Source organism: Plasmodium berghei (assembly GCF_900002375.2).
Source record: "Plasmodium berghei ANKA genome assembly, chromosome: 4".
In the NCBI taxonomy this organism is placed as follows: domain Eukaryota; phylum Apicomplexa; class Aconoidasida; order Haemosporida; family Plasmodiidae; genus Plasmodium; species Plasmodium berghei.
The window spans coordinates 354,060-378,397 of NC_036162.2; the positions used below are offsets into that span (position 1 = coordinate 354,060).

Consider the following 24,338-nt stretch of genomic DNA (forward strand, 5'->3'; position numbering starts at 1 on the left):
TGATATATATAAATATAATGCATAAGAAATATTTATAAATAAAATCATTACTCTACAAAAATAGTCAACTATATATATATATATAATAACATATGCAACATGTAAGGATATTAATTAAAATATTTCGGTAATTTTAAAGATATGGTAGTGGGGATATATATTTTATTTATTTTTTATTGTGTATGGAGGGAATGCCTAGTAATTATACATTGGGATTCTTGAATATGCTTCTGGATATACTAAATGTGATTTTTTTTGAAAATAAATTAACATAAGATCTACATATTTTTGTATATTTGCATATTTCTCCCTTCAACGATATATCTCATTTTAAAGGATAGAGATAAATAAAAATTGATTTATTTACTTATTTATTTGGAATTTTTAATAATAATTAATATACCCCACAAAATTGACCATATCCAACCAACTAAAGGGACAAATAATTGTAATATTCCAATTATTAAATCATCAGGATCCTTATTTAATATACCTATAGCTATCATACCAAATCCAAAAAAAAAAATATTAATAACTCCTAACATAACATTTATGGAACTATTTCCATTTTCTGGGACTTCCATATTTCGAATTTTATCAATTAAGCGCGATGACATTTTGAATAACAATATTTCAAAATAATAATATTTATATATATTAATTATAGGTTATATAAAATATGATGAATTTTTATTATTTACATAAAATAGTGTTTGTTTTATGTTTAACAAAGGTTATAAAATATATTTAGGCTTAGAAAATATATTGAAATGGATATAGAATAAAAAATACGTTTGTAATTTTTTTGATATTTTTTAAATTTTATAATAATTTTTTTTCAAGCGCATTACTATGATCAATTTTTATAATTTAAAAATAAAAATTACTAATAAAAAAAAGCAAGAAATAAAATTACATTTTTTTTTATTTAAATATATTCTCGTTATATCTATATAATATAATACTGTATAATAAAAAGGGGAATGAATTAATAGTAAGAAATAAAATATGTATAATTGAAAAAAACATAATTGTATCCATAGAAAATGAATTGCAAAACTGCAATAATAATTATCAGTTTGTAAACAAAATGTACTTTTTTTTTTTTTTTTTAAATGTATGTGCTATAAAATCATAAGGGGAATATATAAAAAATATATAAATATATAATGTGTATATATTTTTCATTCTATATCTAGTTTTCAAATATCCAAAAAATGACGTTCAATATTTAAATCATTTAGTTTTATAGTTCTGTTATATATTTTATGAATTAAAAATATGAAGATATATATTGTATTTCTGAATTTTTTCAAACAAGTATATTCGAACTTGTATTTTTCTATATACAAAAATACTAAAAGAAAGTTACAATAATAAAGTATACATAAAAAAAAGGAAGTTAGTTATTGCCCTCGGGTTATGAGACATATATATTATGTATGTACATATTTTTTCCCCTCTTAATTCGAAATTCTTTTTCTTAAAATATCTGTGTATACAAAAAAATATATACTTCCTTTTTTTTTAGTAAGATAAAAATAAGGAAAGATAGATCAAATATATATATAAAAAAAATACAATTTAGTGGGAAGAGTAAGCAAAATAATTAACACTATATTTCGGTATATATAATATGATGGGGGTACTATACTATTTTAGCTAACTATTATATAATATTTTTTTTTTCTTTTATTTTTTACTGTTGTTTTTCATTTTATATTTTAACATATATAAAATTTTTAAAAGAAAAAAAATATTACTTTCTAACAAATATAAATGTATTTAAAATGTGTCAAGTTTTTTTTTTTATATTATCCTTTTACTATCTATTAATAAGGGATTAAATTTGTAAAATTCCATGAAAAAAAATACATATATATAGCTTCCCTTTGTAATATTATTTCTTTTCCATTTTTGGTTAAAAAACGTGTAGAATTCAATTCATATTAAATGCACACATTTAATTACACGCATGTTGGAAGTTTTATATTTTCATTTAATTCGTAGTAAAGTGTACACAATTAGATTTTTACATACTTATGTTGCGCACTGTTGTCGGCGTCGAGAAATGTAAATAAACTATAACTACGAAAAAATAAAAAAAAAGGTAAAAAAAAGGTAAAAAAAGGTAAAAAAAACAAAAAAGGGTTAGTGAAATACTGTTCTATTTAATATTCTTCAAAACCACGAGAATGCCACTTTCAATTTGATGATATAGACCAGAGATAAAGAATAATGAGAAAAATAAAAATAAATAAAAAAATATCCCAATAAAAATAATATAGCATAATAAAAAATACAAAAAAGTTTAATTTCTATATTTTTTAAAGAACAAAAAAAATTCTCCATTTTATTTTTATTAATATTGTTATTTTTATATATATTCCCCTCTTCTTATGGGTATAGAAGTTATATTTGAAATTTCACATTTTCTTCATTTTTTTTATGATAACTCTTGTCATTTTGCATTATCAATACCCATAAATCCACGTTAATTATATCCATATTATATATATTTATAAAAAAAATAAGCAAAAAAAGAATGTAATAAATATTTAAATAAATAAGTAAACAGTAACAATAATACTAATAAATTCATATATACACAACATTGTGTATATGTGTTTAAAGGCGAAGGATAATGAAATTTGTTTATTTGATTATCCTACAATTTTTATTAGGATTTTTGGTTAGAGGGGAATTGTATTTGTATTTATTTAAAAAATTGATAGATTTTGATATAGAATATATTAACACTTATAAAAATAAAATACAAGAAGAATATGTTGCAAATTTTGATACGGTAATTTATGAATATATAAATAAAAATGTATATTTAAAAAACAATTATGTTGAAATAAATGTAAAAGGTGCTATAAAAAATAACAGCACACCACCCGTTGACAAAATTACCTTTCTATTACCATATCATGAAGCTTTTCAGGTTTGTGTAAAACTTTAAATATTTTTATAAAACATTTTCATTGAAAAAAATGAAAATAACAATATGTGTATTTTTTTTTTTTTATAACATATACACACATATTCATTCATTTTTATTTAGGCCACTAATATTCAAATAAAAGACGAAAAAAATAACGAACTGCATTATAAAGTTTTAAGAAATGTAATTGATATAGACAAAATAAATATTGATAAATTTAACAATGATTATGATATAGAATTGTTTAATGTAAAAATATTTGAAATATATTTAAATAAAAAATTAAAAAAAAATGAAAAAATATCAGTAAAATTATCTTATATTTTAGGGCAACCTTATTTTCCTTTTCCAATTGATATTAATTTAAATGAAAAACAAAATGTTTTATTTTATATATCTTCACAAATTTTATTACCATATAATGTAGAAAATGAAGAAAAAATAATAATACATATGTGTGAACATTGTATACTTAAAGAATTTGATGATGTAAATTATATGAACTGGTTTGAAAAGATAGACACAAATAAATATGTTCATACAAAAAATAATGATATAAGAAATTCAGAAAATTATAATGATTTAAATAACGAAAATTGTTTTTCATTGGGAAATAAAGTTTTATTTTATTTTACTTCGGATTATAATTTAGGATATTTTGAAAAAGTTGTAAAAGATATAAAGATATCTCAACTAGGTTATATATATGAAAAGGAAGAATATATTTTAAAAAATAATTCTGCAAAAATAAATAAATTTGATAGATATTTGCTAAGTGATTATGAAAACAAATATACTTCAGAAGAAAATATAGAGGAAAACAACCAAACAAAATATGCTAATAAAAATTATTCCAGTATTATATATTCTATGCAATCTAAAATAAATTACAATATTTTTGAATATAACTATTTTGATGAATTAGGAAAAATATATTTAATTAGAGCAGATGAATTTTATGATACACACAAAAAAAAAAATATTATAAAATTTGATCTAAAACCAAGATATCCAATTTTAGGGGGGTGGAAAACACATTTTTGTAATTCATATTATCATTCATCCAATTTGTTTAAAATTAAAAATAAACAAAATTATTATGCTTATAATGTCGATATTTCACCATCAATAAAATCCTTTTATATTAAAGAAATGTACATCAATATTTATCTACCTCCTTATTCTAATAACATATCCATAAATAATAATAATTTAAAGGAAATGTCTGTTAAAAATGGAAAAACAAAAGATTGGCTAGATCTTATTTCACACAGGGATACAATACAAATACAAATTCAAAATATATTTCCACAACATGAGGAAAACAATTATAAAAATTTTATAGTTATGTATGAATTAAAATTTGTCACAATTTTTCTTAAGCCTTTAATTATTATATTGATAACCTTTATTGTTATTCTATTCTTTTACTTTATTAAAGGTTTATCCTTTAGGTAACTAGCCAAAAATACAAAAAAAAATAAAAAATATTAGAATGGCTATAAAAATGAAGACGCCATAATAATTTGTATATTTCATGCACAAGCAATACATAAATGTTGATTTTTTTTTTTCCAGCTTTAATTCAGATAAGGATAACTTAAAGAAGGAAACTCAAGAACGTATCATTTTTGCAGAAAAATGCAAAGAATTGTACGAGAATTTGTCTCATATATCAGGTGAATATGTGAAAATATATATGTTCTACTTTTATGTCATATTTATATATTTTCATATATGTATTATATCATTTAATAAAATTTTTTGGGATATACTTTGAAAACAGATAATTTAATTCAATCTTTGAGTGATGTGAATCCACAAGAAAGGATTAAAATAAAAGATAAATTTTTAAAGGAAGAAGAAAAGTGGACACACGATTTTATATATTTCACCAAAGAGTTTTCTAGGACCTTTGAAAATACTGCAAGAAAAGGAGTGCTAAAAAGTTACATAAATAAATGTTTTAATTACCATTCAGTTGTTAAAAAATTTTTTGAAGCCCAATTATATAACAATTTGGTAAGTACATAAAAGTTAAATAAAAAAGAGAGGATATACACATTAATGCGTATACAAACATATATAGTTTTCCTCTCTTAATATTTCTGATCACTTTATCCAAATTATAATAATAAAAACATAATTTACAAACATATATTACTATGCCGTAATTATTTTTTTAATTTTATTATTTTTTGGGATACATTCTTTAGAACATCAATTTAAATGAATTAGCGGAAGTTGAAAAGGAACTAGTTATTTTGCTAAAATATAATTAGGGATTAAATATGCAATTTTTTTTAATATTTTTATTAAAATCTATGTATAAATATGTGTTTTTTTATGTAATTTGTACTTGCACACGAGTATATATTATATATATGCATATGTGTATATACATGCCCATTTTCATTTATTCTCTTTTGGTCTTATAAAATTTTCCCTTAAAAACGTGCAATATTCTTTAAATATCTGTTTTATATGGTATTATATGTAATTATCATTCTTTTATAATGGTTCAACATTCTATCATTATATTTGGTTATAATATCTAGACAATTTTATTTTATTTTTATATATTGTTGTTTTATTAGTAAATAGTTTACACCCTGATTAACTTTGTCAGCAATGACATATGTATATGCACATATACATATACTTAATTAGTTATGCTTAATATTGAATTTTCATTTGAAAAATAATATTTTATAAAAAGAGTATACTAAAAATATAGAATGCGTATGAACATGCAATAACATATATGTATTTGCACACATATTATAATTTTTTTTTTCGATAAAAAAATAATTTGTGCATAAATAAAACTAGCTATTTGGATATCCATAACAACATTGTCTATATATAACCAAAAAAGGAGAGTAAAAATGACAAATTTTTGTATTAAGTCTTATCTGTTTTTATATTTATCCTTTTTATTATTTTTTGATATAATCACAATATTCCATGTTTCATCGATAAGAATATCCACTGTTTTAAAAAATGACAAAAAAAAAAAAAATTTTAACACTTCATTGGTGGAAGAAAATAAAAAATACCTTTTCAATGAAATAAAATTAAATAATAGATTTAAAAATGATATAAAAGGATATATTCAAAATATCAACAATTTCCATTCAATAATAGAAAGTAAAATACCAAATTCGTTACTATATGTTCACGAAGACTTAATTAATTTTCACAATAGTCAATTTATTGGCGACATTGAAATTGGTAATCCTCCTCAAAGTTTTAAGGTTGTCTTTGATACAGGATCCAGTAACTTTGCAATTCCCTCAACGAAATGTGTCAAGTGAGTTTTAGATTAAAAAAAAAAAAAAAAATGAACGAAAAAAAGATAAATAATGAAAAAAAAAATGTTCCCAAACTACTTGTGCCTTACCCATATGTTATTACTATTAGCTCTACATATTCGTTAACTTACATTTTTCTTGTATTATTTTATTAAATTATATTTTTATTTTAAACATTTAGAGGAGGATGTACTTTACACAATAAATTCGATGCCAAGAAATCACGGACTTTTATGAGCAACTTGAAAAGTAATCAGATTGGAAATGAACATAAAAAAGCATGTACTTTGGTGGCTATACATATATGAATATGATAAATATTTTTAAAAAATTAAATATAAAAGAGAATCTTCTAAGTATAGCTAGTATATGTAGCTATTTTTAAATGTCTTTTGTCAATTTGTTTCTTATTAGATAAAAAGGAGTCCATCTATACATATGTTCAAGTAATTCTCTTCTATTAATAAATTAATATTTTTAGAATATATATTAATTTATTTACCTTAATAATTGTCTAAATTTGTTTATGTATAATTAATTGTTATTTCCTTACGACAAACTATAGTACGGAACAGGAAAAAGCAGTAAGAAAAAAAAAAAAAAAAATTTGCAATGATTTAATAATTGCTAACAATAGTTAAGAAGTAACATCTTCATAATTTATTAAATTATTATTTTTTTTAAGTTCTCGAGCATGGATACGATGATGTGTATATGAAGGGATTGTATAAGCTTTAAAAAAAATAACTAATATAATTACAAATTTTTATATATTAAAATAAATTTATTCATAAAAAATTATATTCCCAATAATACTATTATTTGTTTTGTTTTAGAAAAATTAATAAACAATGTATAGGATTAATAATCGAAGGTTAATTTTAAATACTATAATATTAATATGTAATTTGATATTACAACTATATAGCATGAATAGGTTAAAAAAATAAAAACATATGTATATTATTTTTTTACAGAATCTATGCACCCCTTCTCAGATTTACCGTTTGACGGAATTGTTGGATTAGGATTTTCTGACCGTTAGTCTTAATACATTTTCTATTTGTTTCCTTTATTATAGTATTTATTTTTATATTTTTTTAAATTACTACGAATATTTTAAAAGCGGATAATAGCTTCCAAACCAAATATTCTAAGTCCTTAATCGAAACAATTAAAGAGCAGGCAAGAAAACAATCAAATAAAAATAGCAATTAAAAACATCATCTTCATTTTGTTTATACTTTTTTGATTTTATCTATTTGTTTACCCTTTCCCCCTTAATTCTTTAGAATCTTCTACAACAAAATATTTTTTCATTTTATGTTCCAAAGGAGTTGGAAAAGTACACAAATAAATTTCCCCCATTCATATACCTATATAATATTATAAATATTTTTATTATTACAATTTTTTTTTTATTTATCTTATATATTTTTAATGGTATTCCTTCTCATTAGATCAGGGGCAATTACATTTGGAAGGGCTAATAGCAAATATGCTATAGAAGGAGAAAAAATCGAATGGTTTCCCGTTATATCAATGTGTAATAAAAAAATAAAATTGTCACCGTATTATCCATTCGATCGTAAATTGAAAAGTGATTTTGTCCACGCTTTAACATATATATTTTATTTTATTTTTTTAAAAAGACTTTTGGGAAATAAATCTATTAGGGATATTGCTTCCAGACAAAAATTTCGAAATATGTTCAAATAAAAAATGCAGAGCAGCAGTCGATACCGGTTCCAGTTTGGTAAGAATACATTTTCGTACATTTTCTATTCATTTAAAAAAATGTTTACAAATGCTAATTTTATTTTTGTATTTTTATGAACAGTTCATAAATAAGCATACATATGTGCATATATTTATGTTTTTTTTTTTTTTTTTTGATTTTAGATAACTGGGCCATCGAGCCTTATGCAGCCATTAATAGAAAACATAAATTTAGAAAAGGATTGTTCTAATATAAGTAGTTTACCGATTATTTCATTTGTTTTAAAAAATGTCGAAGGGAAAACAGTTATACTAGATTTTACCCCAGACGATTATATTTTGCAAGAAAATAGTGAAGTAATGTGCATATAAAAAAATGTATTGAATATTACTAGCTTATTTATGTCAATTTAATTAAAAAAAAATAAAAACGTGAAATATATTTCAATAGTTATATTATTTTTTCTACTATTTTTTTTTTTATTTAAAATACATTTATTTTTATATATATACATTTTGTCATTTCCACTTTTTTTCAGGAGGATAATTCTTCTCAATGTAAAATTTTATTTCTTTATTTTTTTAGTGATTAATAAGAATATTATTTATACGATTTTTTACTGTCTAATTTTTTTAGGCGTAATTGGACTGATGTCCCTTGACATTCCACCACCCCGAGGTCCTATTTTCATTTTTGGTAAGCCATAAATTTTTTTTAAATGTTTTTTTTTTTATTTTTTTTAGACATATTATTCATATCCTTTAATGTTCCTTATACTCATTTAATAAATCTGAACATTGTAATTTTTTTCAATAAAAATAAAATTATAATATTTAATAGGCAATGTTTTCATTAGAAAATATTACACAATATTTGACAATGACCATAAACTCGTTGGAGTAGTTAAAAGCAATCACAATTTTTAAAGAAATTGCTATTATGGAAAATACTACAATTATACAAAAAAGAGAAAATGAAAATGGGAAAGGTGTGCCTTTTTCCAGTTTAATAATAATTGTTATGGATTTTAGTAATAGCAACTGATTTGTTTTTGTGTTTTATTATTTATTAATATGTATTATTATTTTTTTTATTTATTTATATAGCTTTTTATAAATGTACTTATTCCATTTATTGTAGCAAATTTTTTGTAACTAATTATTGTTCCTGTTATTTACTAACCACACTATCATATGCATAATTTGTTATCCCCCTTTTTTTTAATATAAAATTAAGTAAAAACTTAAAATGGATAATTATATTTGCTTTGACCTTTACATGATTTAACCTGTTAATTTTTTTTTTATAACATTCTTGGTTTTTATTATAATAAAATGAAAATAACTAATGAGTATTTTAAACAAAAGAAGGAAATGCATGGTATTTTTTTTTTTGCCGTTTCATAATATATATGCTCTAATGGATGGAATGACGATCATATAAATAGGAGTATATATTATTTAATTTTTTTAATTCATACAAATAAAATTTGTACAAATTTGAGAAAAGAAAAAAATACACAAAAAACAAATAAATGTGTATTATATGCATTTTTCTTTAAGCATATTAAATTGAGTATTATTTTCCTATTTTAATTTTATGAAAATTTCAAAAGTGTATAATTGTAGCAATATACATATACTTTTGGAAAAATGAAATACAATTGTGATATGATATTCCTTCTTGTGTTATTTTAAGAAAGTAATAAATGCCACAAGATTATAGCATTTTTGAAATAGCTGTAACGTAAATATTTTTTTATAAATCGTGTAAAAATATAATAAATAGTTACAAGGCGAGAAGTTTATTCGCGTGGATAAAGATATACATAAATAAATATACATATACATATGTGTGAACTTTAATGAGTACGATAATTTTTTTAAAGAAATGAAAAGTATTCAAATATTGAGCAAGTATGTTACAAAAAATAAAGTATATTATGTACATAAAGTAATTATCCTTGTGTGTATTTGTCGACGAAAAGTTATTTGTGGATATATACGTCCTTCTTTATTTCACTCGTTTTTCTTTATACTTTCCCCTTTTTAAATGTTCACAGAAAACGCCAAAATTTCAGTACCTTGGTTTCTCTTAAAAAAAAATGGCAAAATCTTAGTGCATACATAACAAAGGATATTGATATGTCCCATTGGAGAGAGTTAAATGGCAAAATATCTGAGATAGAAAGCTTAGTACATAGTCAAGAAAATTCAGAAATTAAAAAAATAGACTGGAATAAATGGAATGAAAAAATAAGCAATAAGGAATTGCTTTTATGGTATATAAAAAAAAATGAACCAAATAACTATTGTATGCACATGTGTGTATTATAAATTCTGACTTTGCACATAATATTTTTCTCCTTTTTGACAAAATGCAGTATGAAAAACTTTTACGATAATCAAATGAACACATTGGAAGCTATGGAAGAAGGAGAAAAAAAAGAATCGCCATCGAAAAAAAGTGAAGAGGATAAATTATTTGAAGAAGCATTAAATAATTGTAAAAAAGCAGAAGAAACATCAGCTAAACTTTTAATAGATGGGGCCAAAACATTATGGATAAGTTTTCATAACCCTTCGGTAAATAATTTAGATAATAATGAATGGATAGAAAGTGATAAGTATTGGCAAGCTTTTGTTGAAAAACATGCTACATATAATTTGAATAATAAAAGTTTAGAGCCTGAAGATGAAGAAAACAAAAATTTCGAAAAAAATGAATGGCATAAAAAAACGACAAAATTTAATGAAAGAAGTGATACCCCTATTCTATATGATTATATGGTTAACTTACCATCTTGGGAATACTATGATATTAATAGAAGAGTTTTTCTTGAAAATATGCTATACTTTTTATTGCGAACCGGTTTAAGTTACAAGTTTTTTCCTGAATTGTTCAGGTGGAAATGGAAAACTCATATAGAAGATTTAAGATTCCAATTTTTAGATATAGCACAAAAACGAAGAAAAAATTATCAATTATCTACAGCTAAAAGAGAGGTACCATTAGAATTACAGCCATCAGATTACGAACATAAAGGAGAAGAATATCATTTGAAATTATTAAACCATTTTAAAGATTATCAAAATTTAGTATTATCGAGACTAATGTCTAATTATATATTTTTATGTGATCCATTTATTCCTATTCAATCAAAAGAAGGATTAAATAATACTTTAAAAATGCATAATGGTGGGAAATTATATAAGCTCAATAATGATAATGTAAATTGTTTATTTTATTTACCAAAAGATTGTGATGAAAATAGTACAAAAATTATGTACAAACCATTGGATGCATTGACAAATTTTTATTCATATTTGCAAAATAAAAATATAAAATTAAATGATACTTACTATAGACTATTACAAATATTTACACAAATATTACAAGAAAGAGGTGCATATTGGTTAAATCTACCAAATGAAAATATTCCTGATTCATTTTTAAGGAGGTATAATAAAGATGATTCATTATATCCAGTTTATGTTGAATATGTTTCAAATTTAAAGGAGGAATTTTTAAATAAAACAGAAATACCTTTGAATAACTACACTCAAGAAATTGAAAATATTGAAGAAAAATATAAAAATGAATGTCAATTTTTTGATAAACTTTTGCACACTTTTTTATCAGATGACATTTCTTTGACATATGAAGACAATACCCCTGATTTATCAAAATTAAATGAAAGTCAAATTAAAAAATTATTAGATGAAAAAAAAATTAAAATATTTGACAAACAAAATAATCAACTACTCAATGACCCCCTTACTATTATGGAATACATAAAAAATCAAGAAATTGAAAAACAACAAATTAAAGAGTTTGTTAAATCTCTTTCATCTTAACTCGTGTATTTTTTTTTTTTTTTCATGGAAGTTAGGATATGCTGTTGTTCATTTGTTTTATTATGGGTGTGTTTTTTGAAATGCTGTATTTGTTTGCGTATCTGTAATATTGCCCCGTTTATTGTAGTAAAAAGAGTCAAATAAAAATCAGTGTACATATATATATATATATATATATATATATATATATACCTAATATAATAACTTTCTGATCTTCAAAAATGTTGAAACAAAATAAGTTTTATTCTATCCACATGAACAAGTGTACATACACGCACCCTGTGGAGTGATGTTTTTTTTAGTAATAAAAAATAATTTTTATTAATTCGACATTTATATAGTACATAAAACAAACAAAAAAATGCACACACATTAAATAAAATGTAAAGCTGTGCCGAATGAATTAAAAATATATTGATTAAAAGAAATAATAAAATTGATAAAATAATTGCTTATTTTTCTCAGCAATGCAACACAAAAAAATGAGCAATGCAGGTAAAATATAAAGGTCAAAATAAAATAAAACAATTAAAAATTATGAACATTATTAAAATTATTTGGGGAAAACAGTAATGAGCTAGCCAAAAGGCACGGAATAAAATGCACACATTCCGCGATTAAGACAAAAAAAAATTTAGCTATCTCCTTATTTTTCTGCCATTTAATATTATTTCCAAAAGTTACCAATTGGTGTTTACTTAATTGATCTACACTTTTCAATCTGGTATTGATGAAAATCCTTGCTTAGCAATAAAAAATCAACGACAAATGGACCAATAGCTACCTCAGATTGAATGGTAATATTTTTTTTTTTCGGAATAAATGGATAAATTCTTTTTTGTATTGCTGACTTGTTAATGTCATAATAATTTTTTTGACTAATATAATGATAAGCCCTTGTTAAAAGGGCATTCAAACATATGATGAATTTGAATGAAAATTTGTAAAAATCATATATAGATTGTAATACAAATAATGAGACATGAATTTGATGAGCAAATGATCTACTACTTGCTTTCCTTTTATTTAATAAAAACAAAATTGAACTTATTAATTTGATATCAAAATACATATAAAACATTGAAGAGTAGCATATGGATACTAATGCTAAATCTGTAAATGTGTGTAATTTTTTGGAAATATTTAATTTTAAATTATTATATATTTCTATGGGAATATCAATGTTTAATTTAATTATAGACACATAAAATAATGTTAAATTTCTTGAGTCTAAATAACTTATTACATGTTTTTTTTTTTTAATTATATTTAAAATAAAATATTCATCTCGTATTAATAATTTCCCGTATGCATGTAATAACATTGCTACATTTCCATTTTCTAGCATATGCTCTTTTTTTATAATTCCCTTTTTAATTATATCAAATATTTTATATTCTCTTATATTCCAGTTTGCACACGCATTTGCTATTATAGCCAATTCTGGAGGTTCAAATAAATTATAATGTTTTTTCATATAAGAAAATAAATAAGAAATCAATGTCTTGTTATTTATGTTACATTTTGAATAGGCATTTGTAATCATAGCAATTTCAATAGGTTTAAAATTATAAAATCTATGAAATATATATTCTAGTGATTTATTAAACAAATCAAAATATTTTATATTTAATTTGGAATATGCATTTAATATATTGGCTAATTCTTGCTCATTAAATTTATCAATATTTTTTTTTATTTTATCAATTAATATGTTGTATAATTTAGTATCATTTGGATTTAATTTTGAATAAGCATTGCATATGTTACTAATTGATTGATAGCTTAATTCATCAATTTTATTATAAATAATTTTTTCAAAATATTTAAATAAATTATAATCAATATAATTTAACTTAGAATAGCAGTTTACTATTTGTGATATATCAAAACTATGCATATCTTCTACTTTATAATTTTGGATATAAATTGCGGATGATTTCATAAATGCTTTGTTTAAAAAATGCACTCTACCAAAAGAATTTAAAATTAAAGCTAGCCATCTTATACAAAAAGTTTTATATATATTTTTTATTTTTAATATATATATTAGCTTTATGCTTAAGATATTCCAAAAATTGGGATTTCTATAATTATATATTGCTAACTGGTTGCATATTAAAGAGAGTGACATAAAATATTCTTTACAATTTATATAATCATGTTTTACATTTAAACTTTTTATAACTTGTATACTTGAATAATTTAAAATGAGATTTAGTTCATCCATTTTATTTTGTTTGTTTAACTTGTTCATATCTGTACAATTTCTTTTTTTTAAATCCACATTTTGATCCAATTCAGTTAGTAAAACTTCTTCTTCACATTTACCCCTATTATTATTTTGTATACTTTTCACATTTTCCATGTTTAAAATATTTTCTATTTGATTATTTCTATTATTAGATATGTTTACAGATGTGTGTAAATTAGAATTGCCACAGGTTTCACTACATTTCTCTAAAACTGCATCTTCATTTTCAATGTGATAATAATTATTAATATTTCTTTCAATAAAATTGTTTTTTTTTTCTTTATAAATTTGTTCATATAAGTTATCCTTAGATTTACTGTGTTTCAAATTTGAGTCGAGCTTATTATTTATATTTATTTTTTTTAGCGATTTTTCTACGTTTATTATTCTTAAATATATATGTTTTAACATTTTTTTTTATTTTATATATCAATAAAATCGAAATGTTGTCAATTTTCAAAAAAATATTTTATAAGAAATTGAAAAAAAAAAAAAAAACAGTATCCTTATTTTGTCAATCGCCTTTCCATGGTCACAGAGAAATTTGAAAGTTTATCCTCATGATAAATACCACCAAAAAATGGAAAGAATAAAGAAGGAAAATAAAAAAAAGAAAAAAGAAAGAAATAAAAAAAGAAAAAAGGAAATAAAAAAGGGGTGGCAAAAATAAAGCTGCATACATAGAACGTGTATATGTAGATTATATAACGAATATAACATTTTCCTCACTAAAACAAAAAAATAATTTTATGAATTATTTTATATTCTTTGGACAAAATAAATAGCTAACCAGTTGTTGTATTTTATATTATATATTTTTACATGTGTATATTTATCAATGTATGGATTTGTTGTTTTTTAAAGGAATGTAAAGCCAATTAAGAATAGCAAAATATGCCCTTTACTTATATATATACATTGAATTTTTTATTGTTTTATTTTGTATATTTTTTTATTTTTTTTCCGAACGTTATATCATATACTAACCTGTTTTTCTCATATATTTTTAAATATACATATTTTTCACTTTCCTATTTTATGATAAAAAAAAAAAAAAAATTTGTGTGTAATCCAAAACTTTGGGCTTGTAAAAATGGGTAATAAATTAGAAAAATGTTATATTTATATATAACTAAAATGGAAATAAAAAAAATAATAAATTTTTAATATTACCATTTTGAGAGTTGTACCCCCAGGGGCTCTACTTTTCCATCATTTTATATTCATTTGTTTGTATGAATGTATAGATAAAGGAATACAACTATACATTGATATTAATTTTTCTTTAAGGTAAATCATTTTATAATCGAAGCACAAGACTGTGGTGGGGGCATTATCATTTAAGGATAGGGAGTAGATTGCAAGTAAAATTAAATAAGGGAATTAAATTTTCTAATTTTCAACATATAGGACGATTTATTGAATTTTCAAGGTATAAAAAATATAAAATAAAAATAATGTATATATATAGTATATTGCATATATATATATTTGTTGCTACTAAGAATGACAAAATATGAGGAAAAATATATAGGGAAACATTATAGACTATTTTTTATATATACTGTAATTTCAAATATTATATGATATATTTGACTTTTTTTTTTTTTTTGAAGAAATTCAAAATCGTTGCGCGCTGCAACACTAAGCAAATGCCTACGACGAAATTTTTGGGGAACAAATTTTTACTACACAGGAAAACCCAAAACCGATCAAAATTCTCAACAAATTATGAATAATTCACAAGACGAAGGTAAACAAAGTGATTGTGTTTGAATTAGACTATTCGTTTTATTTAATTTTGTTAGGAATTGCAAAATATATTTTCACATATTTTACACACATATATACTGTTTTAGGGGGATACATATATGCTGTTGAAAAAGGAAAAATAACGCCGTCAGATATCGAATTAAAAAAACTGGAAAAAGTTTTAGGCGTCCCTTTAAAAAGACAAAAGCAGAAAACTCTGCTTAGAAAGCTATAATATTTTTAACTAATGTTATGTTTTTATTTTTGTTATATTTTCATTTTTGCCATCTTTTCATTTTTCCATGTTTTATTTTCCATTTATCACTTCCGTTTTAAGCACAATTATTATAAGAATCGCATACTACTATTATATTTTTTATCGAATTAAAAAAAAAAATAAAACACAATTATATACAAATATTTATATAAGAATAAATATCCATAGTTATAATAATCAATTAGTTAAAATTTATTGGATTCGTAAATTAAGGGAAATAATTTTGTGAATATTTATATTTTATTATTTTTGGGTGGGTAAATGGTAAAAACTGTAAAAATATTCCAAGAAAAATGTAAAAAAAATAAATGTAAAATATAAATTGTATATACTGAAACGAACAAAAGCGTGGAAAATAAACAAATAAAAGAAAGTATAGCAAAAAAAAACTTAGAGTGTGAAACGAAACATGTTAAAAGAGCTTATAGAATAAATATAACATTCCGATAAAAATAAACCTTAAAATATTTTTCAAGAAAAGTCATGTTAATTAATATTAGCACATATACACCTATCCAGTATATAATTAAAAAAATATAAATTTTCCAAAACATGAAAATATACCCAGCTCAATTCATAAAAATTTATATGTGTGTATGAATGACTAAATAATAATAGCACATAACATACATATAGTATATACATTTGTATATATATTTATATTTATGCTAGAATGCGTAAATGAACCTAAAGAGTATATTGAAAAAGAAAGGAAAACGATTTTGCAAAGATACCTACCCCCACACTATAAATGCAAACTATATAAATCTTAAGATATATATGAAAAACTTCAAATAAAACAAAATGGATAATAGTGTAGAAAGAATAGAAGGGGAAGATGGAGAAGATTCAAATGATGTGTTTTTATATAGTAACGAAACAAATCAAGATTCTGAATTTTGTAATATTTTATGTATGTTCATATTTTTTATGGCATTATTTATTATTATGATAGCAGCTGTTGATAATAAGGCTCCAAATAATAATAATGAGATAAATTACAATTCTGAAAATGGAAATGTTTCAAATAATTTAACAAATGATGATGTAATTAACAATTTTTTAGAAAATGCTGTAATACAAAGTTTCGATTTTAAAGGTAGTTATAAAATTAAAAAAAAAAAAAACTCAATTCAAAATGTTGAGGGTAATAATTTAAATCCTCAGAATAAACAAAATGATAATATTTTTGAAGGGAAAATAGTTACTTTAAAATTGGCCCTTCAAAATATTACAAAATCTTTTTTATTTCTTCACTTTTATCCAACTAATGTTAATATTAAAGAAATGAAAAATGAGGGAAATGAGAAAATAGGATCAAACTATTATTTAACTTATGAACGAAGAAATAAAAAAGATGATAAAAAACTCGAATATATTGGAATGGTGGGTGTAAATATAAATGGGAGCCAAAGTTATATATTTAATGGAAATGGATATAATATATCTACATTTTGTAAAAACGAGTTAGATGATAATTGTATATGTAATTATACTGCAAATATAAAACAAAACACAAAAATAAATCAATTAGCATATGTCCGAGAAATAGAAGAATCATATTTTTATTCTTTAAAGAAATATATAATAGATGAGCAAGCTTATTTTAATAATAATATTAATGAAAAATATCGAAAGTATTATAAAAAGAATATGGAGGCGATTTCGCCACGCTTAACAGATGATTATAACGACAACATCAACAATAATAATAACAATAATAATAACAATAATAATAACAATAATAATAACAATAATAATAACAATAATAATAACAATAATGATAATGACAAATCTTATTTATCACAATTCTCTAATTTGGAATATAATCAAAATAAAGAAGCAAATTATCATGGATTACTATTGTCAAACGATTGCAATATTGAAATGATTTTAAAAGGATATGATGAGGATAATGTATATTTTTCAAAAAAAGTTCGAAATTTTATTTTGATGTTTAATTTAAAATCTTTAATTGAACTTGGATTATTTTATAAACAAATAAAAAATAGTGAAAATATGAGAAATACATCAAAAGTATCAATTATATCAATTTGTTTAAACTCGTATATAGAAATTTTTGAAGCATTACTTCTTTTATATCAGGTTTTATTTTCAAAATTATTATTAACATCTTATATGGCTATGATTATATTAAAATTTTTATTATATACACTTATGGAAATACGATATATTTTAATTATTTGGAAAATTAATAATAGCCATAATTCAGCAAATAACAATTGGGAATATATGCAAAGACAATTAAGTGTTTTATATAAATACTATTATAGTTTTGTTTTATTATTAATTGCAATATTTTATTATATTTTTCCGTATTTTCCTTATTTAATATTATTTATATATTTCTGTTGGGTTCCACAAATATGTTTAGATATATGGAAAGGTCAACACAAATCAATTAGTTTAAATTTTGTTTTTTTATTATCATTATGTAGACTATTTTTACCAATATATATTTTTATATATCCATATAATATATTTCAATTAGACATATTTTCAAAAGTTGCTGGTTTATCAAATAATACTTTTTGTTTTCTTCTTATTTTTTTTATATTATTACAGCTTATATTTATGTATATTCAAAGAATGTATGGCCCTAGATATTTGTTTAATATAAGTTTACTTCCACATGTTCATAATTATTATCAAAATTTAGATCCTAATTTTGAAGCAGGAATACAAGAATGTGTTATTTGTATGTATAATATTATATTAAATAATACAAAATATTGCATTACTCCATGTTATCATATTTTTCACGAAAAATGCTTACAACAATGGATGTGTATTAAGATGGAATGCCCAACATGTCGTGGTTCACTTCCTAACTTTCCTTAATTTATTTGCATTCAAAATATGAATATAAGCAACTTTTGTTTTTCTTATTGATATATATATCATTTTATTGTTTTAAATTTTATTTATTTGTTTTTATAAAATCGAAAAAAAAAACAATTACAAACAAATTTGTTACTTTATGTTTTTCTAACCAATTAGGGTACGATATATTTGATTTGTATCATTACAGTATGCTTTCATAATTTCTGATTTTAATTCGGGGGTTAGAAAACAATAGGAAAGAAAAATAGAAATGTTTTTATTTATTTTTTTTTCTACATTATCGATTTTGGTAACTATATATGGAACATTATTTTTTATAATTTTGATAATATCTTCATATTTATTGGACATATTTGTAATAAAAAAATATTTTAATAATTGTATGAAAAAAATAAGAGTACTATTAAAAATAATAGACATATCTTTTTCCATATTATATTTATTATTTTTCCAATTTTCAGAATATACATAATTAATATATTCTAAAATATTATAAAAATAAGTATATACTATATTATTATTTTTATTTTTTGTTAATAAACAAATATTTATAAAATTAGTATATTTTGATAAATTGCTTACAAAGTTTATGCAAGCTTTTTCTAAATATATTTTATTTTTAAATAAAGAATATATTCTATTTATAAAAATAGACAATGTATTATCATCAAGTTTTAATGCTATTTCATGTTCTTTTAATATTTTATTTCTTAATAATTTCCCTCTTAATTGGAATTTTTCATCTTCTAATATATTTATTTTATTGTTAGTGTAAACCCCTTCTATTGAAATATGACCAAAATACGAATATAAATAAAATCGAGACAAAAGTAAAAAAGCTGTATCTCTAATATCTTTATTATCTGAATTAATTAAAATAATAATTTTTTTGAAACTATTTTGGCTTATTTTTTTTTTTAAAATATGTTTATTTTGGCTAGTTGTAGAAATAGCAAGTTCTTCATTCCATCCCACTGTTAGATTTAATATAATAGTTAATATACTTTTAAGAATATCTATATTTTCTAAATTTGAAATAAAATATAATATATCATCAAAAATTGTGTTAATAAAAAATAATCGAATTTTTTTATTTTGTAATATACTAATAAAAAAAGATAAATAATATATGTTAATATTTTTTTCAGAATAATAAAATAATTCGATAATATAAATAGTTATATTTAATATATAGTTTACAAACTTTTTTTCTATAATATTTAATATATTAGGAATAAGTGTCAAATTTGATAGAATACCAAATAAGTTTACAATTTCATATTTTTCTTTACACATATTTATTATTTTTTTTTCAAGTTTTTCATTTTTTCTAAAGATTTTACAATTTTGAGGGCTAATTATATATTCCTTGTTAATATCAAATTTAAATATTTTCCCCGATTCAATTATTTTATTTCTTATATATTCGTACTGTTTCATTCGTGCTTCATCATATATTTCTAATTCTTTTTTTATATAATTATTTATAAGAATTAAAAAATTTTCCAATGCAATATCATTAATTTGAAAAATATGCTCATCAAAATATTTCCTTGCATTAACATTTCTTGAAATAGAATGTAAAAAATATGTGCATTTTACTTTATCAAATTTATTTCTTATAAAATAAAAAGTTAAAATAGGTTTTATACATTCAATACAAAAATCAGAATAATAATAATTATTATTTAACACAATCATTATTATATCAATTAATTTGCTACAACATTTTATTAAATTTTTAGACATGTATTTTATTGTTTTGTTATTATTTCTATTCATATCAATACTTTTAGATCCCTTTTCTTCATATAATATCAAATTTTTGGATAAAATATTAATTCCAAATTGTTGATTTATATAAATCATGATTTTATTAAGGCATTCAGAAATATATAATAAAAAAGTAATTCCTCTATAAATATTTTTTGTTTTATATGTTAAAACATATTTTTCATTATTTTTCTTTTTGTATATATATGAACAAAGCTTTAATCTCTCGAGTTCATTTTTTTTTATAATTTGTTTAACATTCTTTAATTCTTTTAAAAATAATTCATAATTTTTTATTATATCTACATTTTCGAGTTTTATAAATATATCTTCAATATTACCAAAACTAATTACACATTCAGGATCTGAATTAATATTAATATATTTTGTTTGATCAAGAACTATAAGCTTACATTTATTTATTAATTCCAATATTTCAATATCAGAATTATTAAATGTGATTGCCAAATTAAAATTGTTTAATGCTTTGTCAAATAATAATAATTTGTAAAATGAAAAACCTTTTCTAAAATATGCTTTAAATAAAATATCTTTATTTATAGAAAAACTTGAATTAAACACATTATAATAATCAATAATATGATTACAATTTTCTATGGCTTGTTCATATCTATATGTCTTAATATAACATAAAGCTAAATTATTATAAGCCTCTAAATAATCTTTACATATATCAATTACATTATTATAACATTCAATAGCTTGTGAATATTTTTTTTCTTTAAAATATTTATTTCCATTTAATTTTATACGATTTGCTATTTGTTTATTTTCTTTTCTTTTTTTAATATCCTCATCAATTTTTTTTTCTAAAATTTGAAAATTGGAATCATGTTTTGGCAAACATAATACTTTTTCATCTTCATCAAATGTGTCAGTACTTGGTTCATAATAATTCCATTTTTCATAATTTGTAATTTGTTTATTATTTTTATTTTTACATGAATTTAAATATTTATTCCATATTCCTCTTCTTTCATTTCTTTTATTTTTTAAAAGTTTGTAATTTTCAACTTTATCAAATAATTCTTTTTTCCTTTCCTCTTTACTTATAACAGCATTGTTACATCTTTTACAAAAATTTAATTTATAATTAAATTCAATTAAACACGATTTACAAAAATATAAATAATTATCTTTATCACCTCCTCCTTTTTTCCCCATTATAAAATTTTCTTTTTCTTTTTCTTTTTTTTCTTCTAATTTTATTTCTTTAGCTCTTTTTTCAAGTTTTATTCTATTTTCTTCTTTTTCAATTTCTTCTAAACTTATTTTTCCTTCTAATAAATTTTTAATTTTTAAGGTAACTGTATCGACATTGTCTAAAAAACTATTTATTTCATCTTCTTTGGGAATACAATAATTTATTTGTTCACTTTTCATTTTATTCAAGTTGGAAACAGATAATATATATAATTATATTTTTCAATAAAAAAATTTTAGTCTTTTTTTCGATATGTATATATACAATAGTTAAAATGTAAGCTTATATTTAATTATATATAGAGAAATAATGTTAAGAATCTTTTGTCTGGATGTAGTTAATATTTATAAAAAATTATTAGCAAAATATTTTATTTTTAATATTATTTCATTACAACATACATTATCGAAAATGAACTTTATATTTTATTTTGTAAAAAAAATAAAATAACTAATATAATAAAGGATAAAGGCAGAAATATTTATATTTCACAATTTTTAAATATAAATATTAAAACATTTTCCATATTGTACATTACAAAATATTGTATAATTTTTTTTTATTATAATACTAGGTAATAATGTGTAGAAAATATTTTTCTTGTTTCGTCTTTTCCATTTTATACAAAAAGTACACAAACATATATTTCAAAAACGTTATTTGCAAAAATTTGGAGGGAATATATTTCCCCCTTTTCATCATTTCCCTATTTTTTTAAATATTATTTATTTTTGCACATTATAAACTTTAATTGAAATTAAAATATATTGCATTTTTCAGCATGTTAAAAACTTAAGATAAATCCTGGGAATATTCTAGTAGCGAGTTCCCGTGCACTCATTATTTTGCTATCGTGGATTTTCGAGTAAATATAAAAGAAAAATATAAGAAAAATATAAGAAAAATATAAGAAAAATATAAGAAAAATAAAAGAAAAATATAAGAAAAATAAAAGAAAAATATAAGAAAAATAAAAGAAAAATAAAAGAAAAAATAAAAGAAAAATATAAGAAAAAATACAAGAAAAATATAAGAAAAAATACAAGAAAAAATAAAAGAAAAAATACAAGTGTTATCAAAAAAAGCAAACATTAATAAGGGGAAAGCAGTTTTAAATTTCACAAACTGAAAACTAAATAACACACATTATCCCCATATAAAAGAAATATCAAAATAAACCAAGGTAAAAAAAAAATACAAGTATAAAATATACAAATAAAATGGGAAACGAACTAGCAGAAAGTATAAAACTCTTGAAAGAATTAATATGTAATTATCATAATATTAGCGAACAAGAATTGAATAAAAAAGCAAATGATGATATAATCACATTACTTAAATATACAGAAGATATAGAACCAAAAGGAGGGGACATATTCAAATATAAAGAACTATTAAAAAAATTAAAACAAGTATTAATACATTTGCCATCTACAGATCCATTACTTCCTATATGCAAAAAAAATATAAATGAATTATATATAACACGAGAAATATTAGAAAAAGGAGTAATAATATCAGTAATGGATAATGATATAAAATCTTTTACTATATATATGGCTCAATTATTTATTTATTATTTTGATTTTAAAAATATATTACAAAAAAGTGCTAAACAAAATGCTATTTTAGGAATATATTTATTACATTTATTATCATCCAATTCAATTGGGGATTTCCATATGATATTAGAAATAATACCAATAGATGATCAAAATGATCCATATATAAAATATGTATTAGAATTAGAACAACATATTATGGATGGATATTTTCATTATATATTAACAAAAAAAGACGATATACCATTATATTTATATTCATTATTTATGGATCGTTTATATAACACTATAAAATATAAATTAGCTGATTGTATTTTTTCTTCTTCAAATTCGATTAGTCTATTATATACATGTGAATTGTTGAAGTTAAAAGATGAAAATGAACTTTATCAATTTATTACAGAATATAATGAAATAAAAACTGCGCATGGAGAGGATAATCTTATATGGGAAATAAAAGATAATAAAATATATTTTAAAAATCAAATTGAGCATACTCAGGAACTTCCCTCTATAGAAATTTTAAATAATATTATTGGATATGCCACAGAATTGGAGAAAATCGTTTAAAATTTTATTTTTCATGTTTATATATGGATCTGCATATATGCATGTGCAATAGTGCGATTCAAATTTACATAAACAATGCACACCTCCGTTTTACATCTATTAAATATTTTTCTTTTTCACATATTATACATTCATACTTATGTGTTATCCCACTATTCATTTCGTTGCTTTACATCACAACGATACTGGGAAAATTATCACTAAAAAACTTCTATGAACAAT

At 21.2% G+C, this 24,338-nt stretch overlaps 9 protein-coding genes across 9 annotated transcripts; 6 read left to right on the plus strand and 3 right to left on the minus strand.

Annotated features, from left to right (window-relative positions):
- Positions 1 to 371: 371 nt before the first annotated feature.
- PBANKA_0409500 (conserved protein, unknown function) lies at positions 372 to 617 on the minus strand (the record flags this gene model as incomplete). Its single annotated transcript, XM_034568132.1, has 1 exon — positions 372 to 617. The coding sequence occupies one exon, from the start codon at positions 615 to 617 to the stop codon at positions 372 to 374; it is 246 nt and encodes an 81-aa protein (XP_034420152.1).
- A 2,027-nt stretch (positions 618 to 2,644) lies between these two features.
- PBANKA_0409600 (dolichyl-diphosphooligosaccharide--protein glycosyltransferase subunit OST1, putative) lies at positions 2,645 to 5,229 on the plus strand (the record flags this gene model as incomplete). Its single annotated transcript, XM_034568133.1, has 5 exons — positions 2,645 to 2,947; positions 3,068 to 4,401; positions 4,526 to 4,626; positions 4,734 to 4,969; positions 5,164 to 5,229. 5 exons carry the CDS (start codon positions 2,645 to 2,647, stop codon positions 5,227 to 5,229), a joined length of 2,040 nt encoding a protein of 679 aa, XP_034420153.1.
- A 606-nt stretch (positions 5,230 to 5,835) lies between these two features.
- PBANKA_0409700 (aspartyl protease) lies at positions 5,836 to 8,907 on the plus strand (the record flags this gene model as incomplete). The annotated part of the gene is made up of 15 exons (XM_034568134.1): positions 5,836 to 6,260; positions 6,443 to 6,510; positions 6,676 to 6,707; positions 6,827 to 6,845; positions 6,947 to 6,986; positions 7,098 to 7,135; positions 7,239 to 7,301; positions 7,388 to 7,446; positions 7,554 to 7,606; positions 7,722 to 7,807; positions 7,914 to 8,017; positions 8,164 to 8,337; positions 8,520 to 8,538; positions 8,618 to 8,677; positions 8,822 to 8,907. 15 exons carry the CDS (start codon positions 5,836 to 5,838, stop codon positions 8,905 to 8,907), a joined length of 1,326 nt encoding a protein of 441 aa, XP_034420154.1.
- A 964-nt stretch (positions 8,908 to 9,871) lies between these two features.
- On the plus strand, positions 9,872 to 11,838 carry PBANKA_0409800 (ATP synthase F0 subunit d-like protein, putative; the record flags this gene model as incomplete). Its single annotated transcript, XM_034568135.1, has 3 exons — positions 9,872 to 9,897; positions 10,044 to 10,262; positions 10,365 to 11,838. 3 exons carry the CDS (start codon positions 9,872 to 9,874, stop codon positions 11,836 to 11,838), a joined length of 1,719 nt encoding a protein of 572 aa, XP_034420155.1.
- Positions 11,839 to 12,532: 694 nt separating this feature from the next.
- Positions 12,533 to 14,503, minus strand: PBANKA_0409900 (heptatricopeptide repeat-containing protein, putative; the record flags this gene model as incomplete). Its single annotated transcript, XM_034568136.1, has 1 exon — positions 12,533 to 14,503. One exon carries the CDS (start codon positions 14,501 to 14,503, stop codon positions 12,533 to 12,535), a length of 1,971 nt encoding a protein of 656 aa, XP_034420156.1.
- A 682-nt stretch (positions 14,504 to 15,185) lies between these two features.
- Positions 15,186 to 16,079, plus strand: PBANKA_0410000 (conserved protein, unknown function; the record flags this gene model as incomplete). Its single annotated transcript, XM_034568137.1, has 4 exons — positions 15,186 to 15,189; positions 15,383 to 15,524; positions 15,709 to 15,845; positions 15,952 to 16,079. The coding sequence occupies 4 exons, from the start codon at positions 15,186 to 15,188 to the stop codon at positions 16,077 to 16,079; spliced, it is 411 nt and encodes a 136-aa protein (XP_034420157.1).
- Positions 16,080 to 16,925: 846 nt separating this feature from the next.
- PBANKA_0410100 (E3 ubiquitin-protein ligase, putative) lies at positions 16,926 to 18,983 on the plus strand (the record flags this gene model as incomplete). Its single annotated transcript, XM_034568139.1, has 1 exon — positions 16,926 to 18,983. One exon carries the CDS (start codon positions 16,926 to 16,928, stop codon positions 18,981 to 18,983), a length of 2,058 nt encoding a protein of 685 aa, XP_034420158.1.
- Positions 18,984 to 19,130: 147 nt separating this feature from the next.
- Positions 19,131 to 22,163, minus strand: PBANKA_0410200 (tetratricopeptide repeat protein, putative; the record flags this gene model as incomplete). Its single annotated transcript, XM_034568140.1, has 1 exon — positions 19,131 to 22,163. The coding sequence occupies one exon, from the start codon at positions 22,161 to 22,163 to the stop codon at positions 19,131 to 19,133; it is 3,033 nt and encodes a 1,010-aa protein (XP_034420159.1).
- A 1,041-nt stretch (positions 22,164 to 23,204) lies between these two features.
- Positions 23,205 to 24,116, plus strand: PBANKA_0410300 (26S proteasome regulatory subunit RPN12, putative; the record flags this gene model as incomplete). Its single annotated transcript, XM_034568141.1, has 1 exon — positions 23,205 to 24,116. The coding sequence occupies one exon, from the start codon at positions 23,205 to 23,207 to the stop codon at positions 24,114 to 24,116; it is 912 nt and encodes a 303-aa protein (XP_034420160.1).
- Positions 24,117 to 24,338: the final 222 nt, after the last annotated feature.